Source organism: Heloderma suspectum, chromosome 5 (assembly GCF_057233095.1).
Source record: "Heloderma suspectum isolate Gila_16-S chromosome 5, 16-S_ref, whole genome shotgun sequence".
Lineage (NCBI taxonomy): Eukaryota > Metazoa > Chordata > Lepidosauria > Squamata > Helodermatidae > Heloderma > Heloderma suspectum.
The window spans coordinates 164838506-164853767 of record NC_139462.1 but is presented as its reverse complement, the minus strand read 5'-3'; the positions used below and the strand labels follow the sequence as shown (position 1 = coordinate 164853767).

Genomic DNA, 15262 nt, shown 5'->3' with positions numbered 1-15262 from the left:
AATGCTCCCAAATGTCTGATCAGTTAACGTCAGGTTATCTATTTGGGAAAGGTACAAAGTAATCATCCGTGCATAATGTTGTCTATTGAATGCAAAGAAGTACTTGTTAAATTCGTGAAGGGAGGTCAAGCCTAGCATCCAGTCTGATGTTCTTTCAGCTCTGTTGAAGCAAAGCTTTCTTAGCCCCATATCCATTTAAGTAGGTATGGCAGAGAATTCTGCCACGGATCTCAGTAAGGCTAAATGCCAGTGCATTCGGCCCCCCGAAAGCTGTGGCAGAACGAACTGCCAGCCCCCCCACCCCCCCCCGTGGATCCCCCCCGAGACAAGACTCACCTGGGGGGGATCTTCCAGGCGGCAGCTGCAGCTGGTCTTCCGACTGGCCGCCGCCATTTCCACTCTTGTTCTTGTAAAAAAAAAAAAAAAAGTGATAGGCTACGTAAAGATTTATGTAGCCTATCACGGCTGGGTTGCTTAAAAAAAACAACAATCCGTATACACAAATGGCAGAGGCTACGGCCGCCGCCATTTGCGTTCCTTATTTTTGCACATCTTAGTCTACGTAAATATTTACGTAGGCTATGACAGCGAAAATAAAGGGGAACGCAAATAGCGTAGCGGGCGCTATTTGCATCCCTTTTTGATTCCCCGTTTTAGCCTACGTAAATATTTACGTAGGCTAAAATGGGGAATCAAAAAGGGACGCAAATAGTGCCCACTATGCTATTTGCGTTCCCCTTTATTTTTCCCGTCATAGTCTACATAAATATTTACGTAGATTAAGAGGGCAAAAATAAGGAACGCAAATGGTGGCGGCCATAGCCGCCGCCATTTGCGTACGTGGATTTTTTTTTTTTTACCCAGAGCCCTCCGCGACCAGAAATCCGGCTGCAGATGGCTCTGGCCTGGCTGGGGCTGGCCGGCTGCTCCACAGAGCTGCCGCGGAGCACAACCGGCCGCGGACTATTCCAGGGGGGAGGAATGGAGCGCCTCCCCCCCGTCCAGGATTCCGTGAGGAGGGACGGAACGCCTCCCCCCCACCATAAACATAATCTGGGAACAGGTAAGTGACTTTCGTACATCCCTACATTTAAGTCCATGCTAGTTTGAAAACGGGCCCCTTTACCTTTCTTCTCACAGCAAGTTCTTTCTGTTTTTCAACGATTTCCCCATCTTTGATGGCAGAAAACAATATGCTACATGCCTCTTTCAGCCTCTCTTTATTCCCAGCATTCAAGTGCTTTGATCACTTCTTGTAGAAGAGGTCTCAAACTGTGTATTATTCCATAGTTTTCAACCTCATATTCTTCGTGAAGCAGAATGCTAAGTGCAGACAGTGTAGTCATTTGGGCTTCTGTAGCTCTCCTTACAGGTTTTCCATCAAGGATTTGTTTCACTGTAGCAATGGTTAACAAGAGAAAAACAGTTTCAGGCAGTGGCCATTTTGTTTTCATTCAACACTTGATTCCCCATGCTCTAATGAGAGAATTGGTACCTCACTCATATGTGTATAATCAAGGAACCCATGGATGGACATTTGACAACAGACTATTAATTTAAAAACCCCCAATAGGGTTTGATACAGATTTTGTCATACTTAAGGTAGATCCACTGAAATCAATGTGTCCTAGGTTAGTCATGACTACCCTATTGGAACCAACCTAAGATCCATTTATTTCCATTGGTCTGCTCTAACTAAAGCTGGGTCCAACCCATAAGCTGCAAAAGAACCATAAGAGACCACATCATTGCCCTTCTTGTATTTCATTTCTTTTGTTTCTTCTTCTTCTTCTTCTCCTTCTCCTTCTTCTTCTGATGCTCATTCTTGCTGTTTCCCCCTCTTTAGTCCTGTACTCAAGTTTGCATGATTACATTGTTGTTGTTCAGTCATTAAGTCGTGTCCGACTCTTCGTGACCCCATGGACCATAGCACGCCAGGCCTTCCTGTCCTCCGCTCTCTCCTGGAGTGTGCTCAAGTTCATATTCATTGCATCGGTTATGCTATCTAGCCATCTCATCCTCTGCTGTCCCCTTCTCCTTTGGCCTTCAATCTTTCCCAGCATCAGGGTCCTTTCCAGTGAGTTTTCTCTCCGCATTAGGTGGCCAAAATATCTGAGCTTCAGCTTCAGTATCTGTCCTTCCAATGAGCACTCAGGGTTGATTTCCTTTCGGTGCTCAGCCTTCCTTATAGTCCAGCTCTCACAGCCATATGTTACTACTGGGAAAAACATAGCTTTGATTAGACGGACCTTTGTCGGCAAGGTGATGTCTCTGCTTCTTACTATGCTGTCTAGGTTTGCCATAGCTTTCCTCCCAAGGAGCAAGCGTCTTTTAATTTCATGGTTACAGTCACCGTCTGTGGTGATCTTGGAGCCCAAGAAAGTAAAATCTGTCACTGCTTCCATTTCTTCCCCTTCTATATGCCAGGAAGTGATGGGACCAGATGCCATGATCTTCGTTTTTTTAATGTTGAGTTTCAAACCAGCTTTTGCACTCTCCACTTTCACCCTCAACAAGAGGGTCTTTAGATCCTCTTCGCTTTCTGCCATTAGGGTGGTATTGTCTGCGTATCTGAGGTTGTTGATCATTCTCCTGGCAATCTTAATTCCGACCTGTGATTCATCCAACCTGGCGTTTCTCATGATGTACTCTGCATGTAAGTTAAATAGCAGGGTGACAATATACAGCCTTGTCATACTCCTTTCCCAATTTTGAACCAATCAGTTGTTCCATGTCCGGTTCTTACTGTTGCTTCTTGACCCTTGTACAGGTTTCTCAGGAGACAGGTAAGGTGGTCTGGTACTCCCATCACTTTAAGAATTTGCCACAGTTTGTTGTGATCCACACAATCAAAGGCTTTAGCGTAGTCAATGAAGCAGAAATAGATGCTTTTCTGGCATTCTCTTGCTTTCTCCATGATCCAGCGAATGTTGGCGATTTGATCTCTAGTTCCTCTGCCTCTTCGAAACCCAGCTTGTACTTCCGGTAGCTCTCAGTTCACATACTGCTGAAGCCTAGCTTGTAGGATTTTGAGCATGACCTTGCTGGCATGTGAAATGAGTGCAATTGTATGGTAGTTTGAACCCTCTTTGGCATTGCCCTTCTTTGGAATTGGAATGTAAACTGACCTTTTCCAGTCAGGTCACAACTGACCTTGTGGCCACTGTTGAGTGTTCCAAATTTGTTGGCACATTGAGTGCAGCACTTTAACAACATCATCTTTTAGGATTTTAAGTAGCTCAGCTGGAATACTGTCATCTCTGCTAGCTTTGTTGTTAGTAATGCTTCCTAAGGCCCACTTGACTTCACTCTCTAGGATGTCCGGCTCAAGTTCAGTGACCACACTATCATGGCTATCAGGGACATTAAGATCTTTCCTGTATAGTTCTTCTGTGTATTCTTTCCACATCTGCTTAATCTCATCTGCTTCTGTTAGGTCCCTGCCTTCTTTGTCCTTTATCATGCCCGTCCTTGCACAAAACGTTCCCTTGAGATCTCCGATTTTCTTGAAAAGATCTCTAGTCTTTCCCATTCTATTTTTTTCCTCAATTTCTTTGCATTGTTCATTTAAGAAGGCCTTCTTGTCTCTCCTTGCTATTCTCTGGAACTCTGCATTCAGTTGGATATATCTTACCCTTTCTCCCTTGCTTCGCTTCCCTTCTTTCCTCAGCTACTTGTAAAGCCTCGTCAGACAGCCACTTGGCTTTCTTGCATTTCTTTTTCTTTGGGATGGATTGAGTTGCTGCCTCCTGAACAATGTTATGGACCTCCATCCATAGTTCCTCAGGCACTCTGTCTATCAGGTCTAATCCCTGAAATCTATTCCTCACCTCCACTGTATATTCATAAGGGATATGATTTAGGTCATGCCTGAATGGTTTAGTGGTTTTCCCTACGTTCTTCAATTGAAGCCGAAATTTTGCAATAAGAAGATCATGATCTGAGCCACAGTCAGCTCCAGGTCTTGTTTTTACTGACTGTATAGAGCTTCTCCATCTTTGGCTGCAAACGACATAATCAATCTGATTTCGATACTGACCATCTGGTAATGTCCATGTGTAGAGTCGCCTCTTGTGCTGTTGGAAAAGAGCGTTTGTTATGATCAGCGTGTTCTCTTGGCAAAACTCTATTAGCTTTTGTCCTGCTTCATTTTGTACACCAAGGCCATGCTTGCCTGTTATCCTGGTGATTTCTTGACTTCCTACTTCAGCATTCCAATCCCCTTGATGAAAAGGACATCTTTTTTTGGTGTTAGTTCTAGAAGGTGTTGTAGGTCTTCATAGAACCGATCAACCTCAGCTTCTTCAGCCTCAGTGGTTGGGGCATAGACTTGAATTACTGGGATGTTGAATGGTTTGCCTTGGATTCGTACTGAGATCATTCTATCGTTTTTGAGATTGTACCCCAGTACTGCTTTTCCCACCCTTTTCTTGACTATGAGTGCTACTCCATTTCTTCTAAGGGATTCTTGCCCACAGTAGTAGATATGATGGTCACCCGAATTAAATTTGCCCATGCTTGTCCATTTGAGTTCGCTGATTCCCAAGATGTCGATGTTCAATCTTGCAATCTCATGTTTGACCACCTCCAGCTTACCTTGATTCATTGATCTGACATTCCAGGTTCCTAAACAATATTGTTCTTTACAGCATCGTACTTTCTTTTCACCACCAGACACATCCACAGCTGAGTGTCCTTTCGGCTTTGGCCCAACCGCTTCACTCTTTCTGGCGCTACTTGGAAATTCCCTCTGCTCTTCCCCAGTAGTATATTGGACACCTTCCGAAAGCAAAAATCAGCAGAGGGATACCCAAGCACAAGTAATAACAACCAGGTTGGGGACAAATGTGCTGCTTGAAATGGCAGGCTGAGGCATCTCAAGCAAGTAGATTTGCAAGTAGATTTGGTTTCAGTTCAGACAACAGAAGATGTTAATCACATGTAATGCCCCACCCTTCTTCATGTCTTTCTTTCATCAATGAATAGTAGCTGCCCAGCCTGCCACATTCAAAGAGAAATCAGCATGGGGCTAGGAGAGAAGATGGATATGTCAGTCCTTTCCTTTGCCAGTTTTCAATCTCCAAATGCCTCTCCCAAATATCCCTATATAGGAATATAAATGTGGAGTTACATGTTTTCCTCCACAGGGCCAAAAGCAGCTTGTGGAGGGAGTACAAAGCTGACAGGAGAAGGTAGAGTTAAGAGATGTCCCTCACTCTTGAATGCCAATCTCCCATTGGAGGGGGTGTCATGTGTCATTCGAGCCTCATCTGCAAGTAGACCCTTCAACCTTCTGTTTCAAGTAGCAGCCTGTCATACCTACCCACAAGTAAATCTACTTGCAAGTAGTCACAGCCACCCATAGTCAAATGCCAGGCTCAGTGCCTACCTGTGGATAGATTTTCAAGGCAAGCCAGGATAGTGTTCTGTGGGATGTAGTCCAGGCAATGTCAAGAATATGGCAGGAAAATTAATATGCCTGGCTGCAATGGCTTTGCAGTACAAAGACCTACAGTTACACCTTGATCAGGGGCCAACTTGGAACCAGATGCAGACTTATCCAAGTAATATGACTATTGGCATCAGAATATGTTTCAATGTCAGCTGCCGTGGGTATTAGACCTAGAAATGCAGCTTAACACCAAGGGTAGGGAGGGATGAGAGACTTCAGTATGTGGGTGGGTGGGGTGGAGAGTGAGACACTAGGAGAAATCTGTAGCAGTTCTTCTCTTTCCTTTTAATCCAGAGCTAGGTATGAAGATGTGGGGTCTCCTCCTGCCTTGCTGGTCCTCCAAACAAAGGCAACAAACAAAAAATTGTTGCAGTGGAAGAGAGAGAGATGTTGTTTCACCGTGTCCTAATCCACAGCTGCAGCTTTTCACTGGAGCTCTTCCTTCTATCCAGCTAGCTTTGCAGATGGTGATGGACACTGCTAATGCCAGAAACCCTCCCCCTCAAGCCACAAGAAAGCTCAGGCTCCCCTGAATCCTAACTTCCCCCTTTCCTCTCAACTCCAGTGACATGGTCACTGGCTGTTCATCCATTGCCAAACTCTCCTACAAAGGGTTCAGTGGGCAAGCTGGAGTGGACACGTAATGAGCAAGAGAATTAAGATGACAGAGATAAGAGAAAGGAGGGGGAGCATTTCTGCTTTAAAAGTATCTCTTTTCCTGGTCTACAAATTCCCATATATAGGCGTGACTTCCATGAGCACGGCTGCATGTCAGGATCTTTGCACACAAATGCTTTCAGCTGAGTTCAAGGGGCACTAAAAGGCTGTATGGGTTTAGAAGAGGGCCTGAGTTTATAAAGCTTGAGAAACATCTTAGTGGCTGAAGAGGTTTCATTACAAGACACCATTTTTGTGGTCACTGTTCCCATTTTATAGGAACCAAGAACAGAAAGCACTCATTTGCAGGAACATCTGTGGCATGCCAACAGCCACTCAGAGCTTTACTGTGGTAGAATGAAAACTGGCTTGTGCTAATGGCTTTCAGTTTCAAAGAAATCTAATTAAAATTTGGAAAAAGGAAAAAAAATCCTCACATATGACTTCATACTTTGAAGCTAGTGTTCAAATATATACAGTCAAGGGAATGTTTATGGATGAATTTCAAACTGAAATGTGTTTGTATGGAACAGCCGCTGGATATGTAGATTTTGAAGGGGGTGGGGGGAGAGAGCGAATAAGACAGAACATTAGCCAGGTCAAAAGAATGTTAGGGTAAACAGTGTTTAAGCCTAACAAGGATGAGAGAAATGGAGGACAAGTTTTTAATTTGTCAGTTGTGGGAGAAATTGTTTCTTCCAGGTTGCTGTAATGGGTTTCTTCTTTGTTTACATGAACGGTATGTGAGAGAGACTTAAGAAGGTGAGAAGGACTCTTACTGTAAAATGACTATACGTGGTTTCTGAGTTCTAGACCTATATCTGGTTTCCCATCCTAGGGGAAATGATGGCACGTACTAATGATAGCACATAGGCCAAGAAAGGTGAATGGCAGAGGTAGAGGCCAATGTATGTGAGCACAACCTGTAGAATTGGCTTGTAACCAAGGTGAATGGTACTAATAATGGTGGTATGAAAGGAGAGGAGCAGTCCTGTTGTGATCAAGGGAGTAACCTACTACCTGTGTCAAGAAATGGAGGCAGGGGGAGAATGCCAGTGGCCTGAGGCAGAGCAGCAAATGGTGTCCCCCCCACACTCCTCCAAATCAAGGCGTATAAGACTTAAGGCTGGCCAAATTATGTTGGCACCTGCAGCATAATATCCCACAAGCACCTCTCTCCTTCCCTGGCAGTAAAAATGCTATAATAATAAATAGCTAAGAATTTGCTGCCTTTTCATGACACCAAAAACAAGCTGCCTCAGTCTGCCTAATGGTAGGGTCATTAATGGCTGCCATATAGAAAGGAGTGGGATGCCAAGGGTTCAGAAGGGGTGGTAGAAGAGCAGTACTGTAAGAGCATAAGAATGGGCATGTCCTGAAGCAAAAAAGACAGAAGTATAAAGGAGGGAGTACAGCTACCACAATCAAGAGAGCTGCTGTGATGCATACCTGATTTTCTCCTACTGATTAGTGACTCTAGTTACACCCTTGGGGTGAGCTGACCACAAGTACTTCACCAGCACTAAACCTTGACAGAAGGATTTGTCTGATTGTCATCACATTCTCAGATTCCATCCTTCTCATCAGCTAGTCGAAGCGATAGATTCTGTTCATCTTCTATTTCTTTCCATAAATCTAAGTGCAGTAAAGAAACTACAGATAGTATATCATTGGGCTCCATTTTTATTGTTCTTTTTGTCTGCGCAGTTGATCATATTGTAAAGTCAGCAAAAAAAAAGGGATGTTAAAATATACCAGATACTGGTGAGGATCCAAAGAACTGCACAATTAGTTCTGAACATCCAAAGCTTGTGTTTCATAAATCATGCCACATGGCAGATTGCTTTTGAAACTGAGGGGAATCTCCAAACCAGCTTCTGATATGTATGGAGGTCTGATCTGATGTTCAAAGAAAAAGTTGTAAAAAAAAAAAAAAAAAGCCAGTGGTCAAGCTCATGCCCATGGGACTGCCTAAAGTGGCTCTTTGGATCCAGTTACTATGTGCATTTAGCTTAATGAGAACTGGCTTGTCCACTTGGATGTGTTTGTTTTCAGTTGATGAATTCTCATCAGTTCCATCTCAGGATTTGCTTGCCAGAAGCCATTTCAGCCCCATTCTCATTTCAGAGTCAGGCTTAGGTAAGTGCTCATTGTATCTCCCCTTCTCTGTTGAAAGTCTTGGAGGGCTGTACGTATTTTGGTTTACTAAATTAGTGCCAGCTGGTTTCCTAAGCCATTTGTAGCCTGAAGAATACATTTCGTTTGAATGTATAAAGAAGTATTATCAGTGACAAAATATGGAAAGTTTTTTTTATATATATTTCTAGATGTATTTCCTGGATCATCTGTGTACAATTTGAAGATGTTTCTGACTTTGCTCCTCATTATTCCTGGGATACAGACTTCTCTAGCACTGAAACCTGGTACCTATCCTTTTAAATTATCATGCCATTTTTCATTTCAATATGGGTTGTTCTATTGATGTGATCGTAATTTAGATTAAAAGTCCCTTTGTAGCAGACATATGATTTTTTGGCATGTGAAACTTTGTAAAACAATATATGTATTGATGACATTTTCATTACTGTCAGCATTAAATTATTATTAGTGAGATGAGGATTCAGGGATTTGATCCGGTGAATGTAATGTTTCCAGAAGGAGACAAAACCAAACCAGTTTCATATGTATCTTATGTAAATTAGGACAAAGTATGATCACCCGGGAATATGATGGATGCTCTAAATATTATGTATTTAGTTAATGTATTTTCATACTTCCCTTCAATCATATTCCTAAGAGAATTTACAAAAACAAACTAATTTAAATTAAATACAAAGTATAATAATTTAAAAAACCACAAGATCACAAAACCAGAACAAAACATATTTCTCTGTGTGTGTGTATATATAGACGTATTTGTAGATATGATAGACGTATTTGTTTACACAGGCTTTCCCTAACTTGCAATGGATTATGACATCCCTTTGTTTTATGATTTTCATCTAATGTTGTTAGTGTATGTTTGTTTGTTTTTTCTTTCACTGTTTGTATGTTGGTTTTGTATTTTATATATTTATGTATTGTGAATCTCTTATATCTTAGAATATTAAGCATTATAACAGTGGAATAAGTAAGTAAATAAAATCATTTGCATAGGATTTTTGTCCCCTGAATATCTTTAGCTAAACATTTCCACTTAACATTGTTTGTATTGTCTGAGTATGTTTTCATTGTTTTTATTGGTGTTTTTATTGTATTCTTACTGTTCTATTGTGTTTTTAACGTCCTTAATATCATACCGGCTTTTATGTGTATTATTGTTGCCCAGGCCTGAAAGGCAGCCAAAAAATATTTTAAATAAATAAATAAATAAATTATGCACTAACTTTTATTTTCTGCTTGTGCAGCCCCTGAGTCTGCAGACATTGTCCTTTTGATTGACAGCTCTGATGCCCTTGGCAGAAGGGCTTTTCCCTCTGTGAAATCTTTTGTGAACAGAATGATCAGCAGTCTTCCGCTTGGCCCAAACAAATATCGTGTTGCTCTTGCACAATACAGCGATGATGTGCACGTTGAAGTTCAGCTGGATGACTTCAAAGCAAAGAACCCTATGTTGAACCACATTAAAAAGAGCTTTGCATTCAGGGGTGGATCTTTAAGAACCGGGAATGCCATACAAAAGGTCCATGAGACTTTTTTCCAAACCCCAAGATCAGACAGAAACCAGATTTTGGTGGTCTCAACTTCGGGGCTGTCAGAAGATGCTGTGGAAGATGCTGCAAAGCTATTACAGGATGAGGGGGTAAAAATCATAGCTTTGGGAACCCAGGCTGCATCTCTGCAAGAGCTGCAATCAATGGCTACACACCCATTCTACTATTATTTTGATACACCAAGGGATCTCCTCACGTTTTCTCAAAATATGTCTGATGTCATTGGAGCTGCTATAGAAATGGATATTAGCACGTTCATCTCAACAAGTGCCTCACCAAGTGTAAAAGAAAATGTTACTTCAAACGGTAAAGAAAACAGTGCAGAAAGATCTTAGAAATACAGCCTATTGAGTTGACCGAAACTCCCCCTCAGTCACATAAATGCATCTAACTTATCCTGCATGATAAATCAGGATAGGATGGTAGTGTGTGGGGAGGAGTCTAACTATTTGTCCCTGAACTGTTCTCAGAGTGAAATACCTCCCCCCACCCTGCAAAGTTATTTCACCTGCTGGGAGGAAAACTGTCATTAGCACCAAGGGCAGCAGCTTCCCTCCTGATGAAAATAGCAGCTGGCAGGGTGTGTGTGTGATTTTCACTGAGACCACTGTAGGGGAAGAAGAGTTCTTCCCCTCCCCCTCATGCGGTCAGCACAAATCACCTTCACCCCACTCTGCAGTTGTTATTTTTTTTAAGTAAAAACAACACACATTAAATGCATTCACCCACTTAACTTATCAGGTGCTTCCAGAGGAAGGCGTCCTAGCGCTATCAGTGAGAAGGCCTTGTGCAGCTATTTGGTCTTTTCTTTCTTAACAGATTATCTGCAGTAAGAGAAAAGATGGAAGAATCAGAGGGAAAACACAGGAGAGTTAGTGGAAGACAACGGCTCCCCTCCCCCGAAATTCCATAAATTAAGCAGGGTGATGGTGCCACCAAAAACTTATCTGGACAGGAATCACCCATCATTTGGCCCTCTCTCACCTCTGTCAGATTTGCACTTGGTATGTTACATTATGGGTTACTTTGCATGTGATGGTTGTTTAATCCATGCCAAAGTAATCACCCAATTATTCTGGCCACATCACTGGCAAGTATATCCTGAAACTAATCTGAAAAGGTTAGGACATCCTCACTTATCTTTTTCTTAGGACACCAGAAGCTATGCTTGCTTCGGTGACTCCCATCTCGCTGATACACATGTGAAGGGTGAATCAGGGAGGCTTGGGACATTACAGCATATGATAATAAGGTAGATTCATGATTCTTATATTTGCTTGCAATGGGGCTCTATCTTATTCTGTGAAGGTAACATCAACAAAAGTCCATGTATGACACAAATACCATGATGATATTTCATGCATGCTCTCTTATGCTTCCTTTGATAATACTGTCATTGATGACTAAAATATTTATTTTCCACTTGTCTAGCTGTTTGTTGCCATCAGGTTGCGAATTCAAGTTATGATATGAAGAGTGCTTTTTGCTGCATCATACAAACACAAGCAAGATGCCCACAACATTTTTCTGGAACCATGGCCCTGCAGCTGGGCCATGGGTGAGGGGGTTCCAGTCCCAAGTTCCCTACACAGTTCCCTGATGGTCTTGTAGCACCTTTCTTTCCCTTGATCTATATTTCCTCCAGTAATCCTCTCAGACCCCTAATTTCCCCACCATTTTCTCTTGGGCCCATGGGTTGATCTCGTCTTACTATCCTTCTCTTGGCTCCTGCTTCCTCTACATCCCTACCTAGATCGTCCATTTCCTCCATTCCTTCTTTCTCCAGAGTTCTTGCTTCCTTAGACCCCTTCTCAGATCCCTCATCTCCTCCTCTTCACTTCAGTCTTGCTTAGCTGTAGACAATCCCTATGGCCACATTGCTATACACATTCTCAAAGTGGTTCAGGAGGATAAGATGGATTACTTATTGTTGCTGTTGTTATTTTGAGTCACGCTGTAGCTGAAGCTCTCAGGGCAACATACATAATAAAAACCAACCTAATAAAACAAAGAATTTTAAAGCAGCATCAATTATTTAAAATTGTTTTTAAAAGACAGACATACATTAACGCACCTAAAACATGGAAAATTTTAAAATGCAGCTTTAAACATAGCATTAAAAATAAAAGATGGGTGGATGCGCAGACAAACAACTGTGGAACATGATGTACATGCCTGAAATGCTTTTTCAAAGAGTTGCTAATATTGTGTTATTTTTTTCCTCCCAGATGCAGCGTGTCTTGATTATTCAGTTGCAGATGTCTTATTTGTGTTGGATGAAAGTGTTTCAAGCACAAATGCTAAATATATTGCAGAATTCTTAGAAGACACAATAAATTCTCTTGATGTAAGAGAAGCATGCACAAGAATTGGCCTGGTGATATACAGCACTGAGCCAAAAGTAGTATCTTCTCTGAGCACCGAAACAGAGAAAAGTGATATTCTGAAGGTAATTCAGGGCTTTTCCCCCAAACAAGGAAAAGCTCACCTGGGTGCTGCCCTTAATTTTGCCAGGAAAGAAGTTTTTACTGAGGCAGCTGGAAGCAGAAAGACTCTAGGACTGGAACAAATAGCCACCATTATCACCCACAGACCCTCGGATGACAACTTAACTGATGCAGCTTCTCTCCTTCAGCGGGCTGGTGTGACAATATTTGCCATAAGCATTAAAGGGGCTAATACCACCCAGTTAACTCAGATAGCATCATATCCACCAGCACGGAATATTATAAAACTGGGCAAATTTTCTGACCTGCCAAATCAGTCCATAACATTTCAGAAGAAACTCTCCAATACAATATACAACAAGCTCTATGTCCAACCTGAAAAAAACGTGCAGCTCAAAGCAGGTAAAGCCTTTGATATAATCTGGTTATCATAGAACCTGCTTAAATCTTTCTGTTCCTTGTTTTGTTTTTAAAAAGACTACTCAACTCTGACCAGCCTGTGAAAATGTTTTCTTTTACCCTCCTTACTTGTGCCTTTAATACAGAGAAGAATTTCACCTCTGCCATAAACTCACAGGGGGAGCAATCCTATTGCCGCTAGTCAGCAGCTAGACAGGCATAGGATATGTGGTTGTCCGGGAACCAACCTCGGAGCCCACGCTCTGAGGTCGGTTCCTGGAGAACCGACCTTCCCCCCCTTCCACGCTGCCCCGTGCTCCCCACTCGGAAGAGGATCACGGAGCAGGCAAAGCAGGGCGTTCTGGGGGGCGGGAAGGCGGAAATGCCAGTACAAAACTAACTGTCCACTTAATAGTTCCCTTTATTGCCTCCTTATGTGACTCCTTTTCAACAACTTACTGATGCCAAACTCTCCTGGTGCTACTAGCATCCTATTCTACCTATATCTGGCCTTCCTCCTGTATTGTTGACTACTTCGTTGCATCTCCTCACGCTTATCTTTTATCATGCTTATTATCAATGCCTAATGTCATATAAAATCTCTCTATTCTCGTAGGATGTGTGAGCACAGAAAAGGCTGATATTTATTTTCTCATTGACGGTTCTTCAAGCATTCATCCAAAAAATTTTGATGACATGAAGACTTTTCTGCAGCAAGTGGTTCACATGTTTACTGTAGGGCCTGATCATGTTCGATTTGGAGTTGTGCAATATTCAAACGATCCTAAAAAAGAATTTGAAATTGATGAGCACACTAAAAGCAGCAATTTAGAAAAAGCTATTAATAATATCAGGCAATTGACAGGAGACACATATACTGGAAAAGCTATACGTTCCATGCAGCCATTGTTTGAAAAGGCAAGAAAGCAGCGCGACAGCAAAGTGCCCTCCTATCTCATTGTGCTGACAGATGGAGAGGCACACGACGATGTGCTGGCACCTGCCAAGATGCTGAGGAATGCAGAGGTCGACATCTATGCTATTGGTGTGAAAGAGGCTAATAAAACACAGTTGCATGAGATTGCAGGCTCAACGTCAAGGGTTTACTTTGTGCATCAGTTTGACGCCTTGAAAGATATCAAAAATGAACTTGTTCGAGACATATGCTCTGAAAAAGGTAAGAGAAATTCCCCGGGTAATTCTCCCTGTAAACAGAGCCTCAGTTTCAGTTTCACATATGAATCCTGTTGAGCAAACCTTTATGTTTCCATTAACATCTATTGCTTTCTGAGCCCATACTTACAACTACTAAGGTGTTATGAGGGAAACACCAGTTTCCAAACTCTTTATTTTTCTTGCAGAGCTAATGCTGTGGTGAAGGAGATATTTGCAGGGAAGAATCGCAGAGTGAGAGAGGCTGCTTAACCCTCCCGCACTCACTGATTTTTCCCTACAAATGCCCCCCCCCCTTTGCTGCTTTAAATTTCCCCAGCTGAGCTCTGAAACAGGAAGACAAGGTGAAAGAAAATAGTTAGGGGGCATTGCAGAGGTTAAACATCCCTCCTACCCACCAGTCTTCTCTTTTAAGTTCTTTTTACCCCTGCATTTGCATTATTTCATAAATCACAAGTTTAAGAACATGTGTTTACTGACAGAATTTTGTAGTTCTGCCCTCAGTTGAGATGCAGAGTTGGCAGGGAATGACTGAACACTTCTTTCCTTTACCTTCTCTTCCCAGGATGGTGATAAAATAATAGTGGTGTTTCAATCAGAAGGCAGAGCTAAAACGGAAAATGAGAGGATTACTGACAAATGGGAATAAGGCTGCTTCAAACATGATTTTTTTCCTGCATTTGGCATACACAAGTGTAGGAAAAATGTGTATATCCTTTATATCACACCCGTTCTACTGCATGTAGAATGTAACAGGAAAGTAGACTTGACTGTAAATTCCCATTAGGTGTGTACATGCTGTGAAGTAGATACAACTGATTCCAGTGTTGGTGTATAGAAGCATGCACTTTTTTCTACAAATCCATCTTCTGTAGGGTGACCCATAGAAGTGGGAAGAGAAGTGGGGAAAAGGAAATATAGAAAAGTTGAGTAAAAGGCCAATTGGTCATCTCTCCATTGCTTTGCTGCCTCCCGGTCTGCCTGCACTTCCTGATCTGAAAAAGCCCTATAGGAGCAGTTACCTTATGATGTCTTTCCCTGGGCTTTAAATGAAGTGTGGGAAGCTGGGGAGGCTACAGGCTACTAGAGAGATGATTGTGCAATGAAAGTCAGGATACTCTTGTACACTCTTCAGTGTAGCTCATTTAAATAAGTGTAACTTATTTAACTCAAAAATAAGTTAAACACAAGAACACTGGTTGCAACCCATGAGAAATTCTCCAAAATTTTCTTCTTCTTTGAATTTCTTTTTGAAAGCAATTTCTTTTCTATCAAATTGAATAAGAATGGTAAAAAGAAATGTGGAAGAAATATTCCACGCAGCACTAGGGATGTACAAAATTGGCCTTACCTAGCTCCGCCGGGTTCTGCTGGGGGGGGAGGCGCTTCGTCCCTCCCCCCGGAATCCTGGCCAGCCGGTT

The 15262-nt window shown here is 42.2% G+C and overlaps 1 protein-coding gene across 1 annotated transcript in view; it reads left to right on the top strand.

Annotated features, from left to right (window-relative positions):
• The first annotated feature begins 8235 nt into the window (after positions 1-8235).
• Positions 8236-15262, top strand: part of LOC146344777 (collagen alpha-6(VI) chain-like) — a 67794-nt gene continuing 60767 nt past the window's right edge. The window contains exons 1-5 of the mRNA XM_084858184.1: positions 8236-8248; positions 8437-8532; positions 9517-10128; positions 12051-12671; positions 13285-13845. Coding sequence (XP_084714310.1) covers positions 8472-8532; positions 9517-10128; positions 12051-12671; positions 13285-13845 — 1855 coding nt within the window. The 5' untranslated portion in view covers positions 8236-8248; positions 8437-8471. The remainder of the gene's footprint in view (positions 8249-8436; positions 8533-9516; positions 10129-12050; positions 12672-13284; positions 13846-15262) is intronic.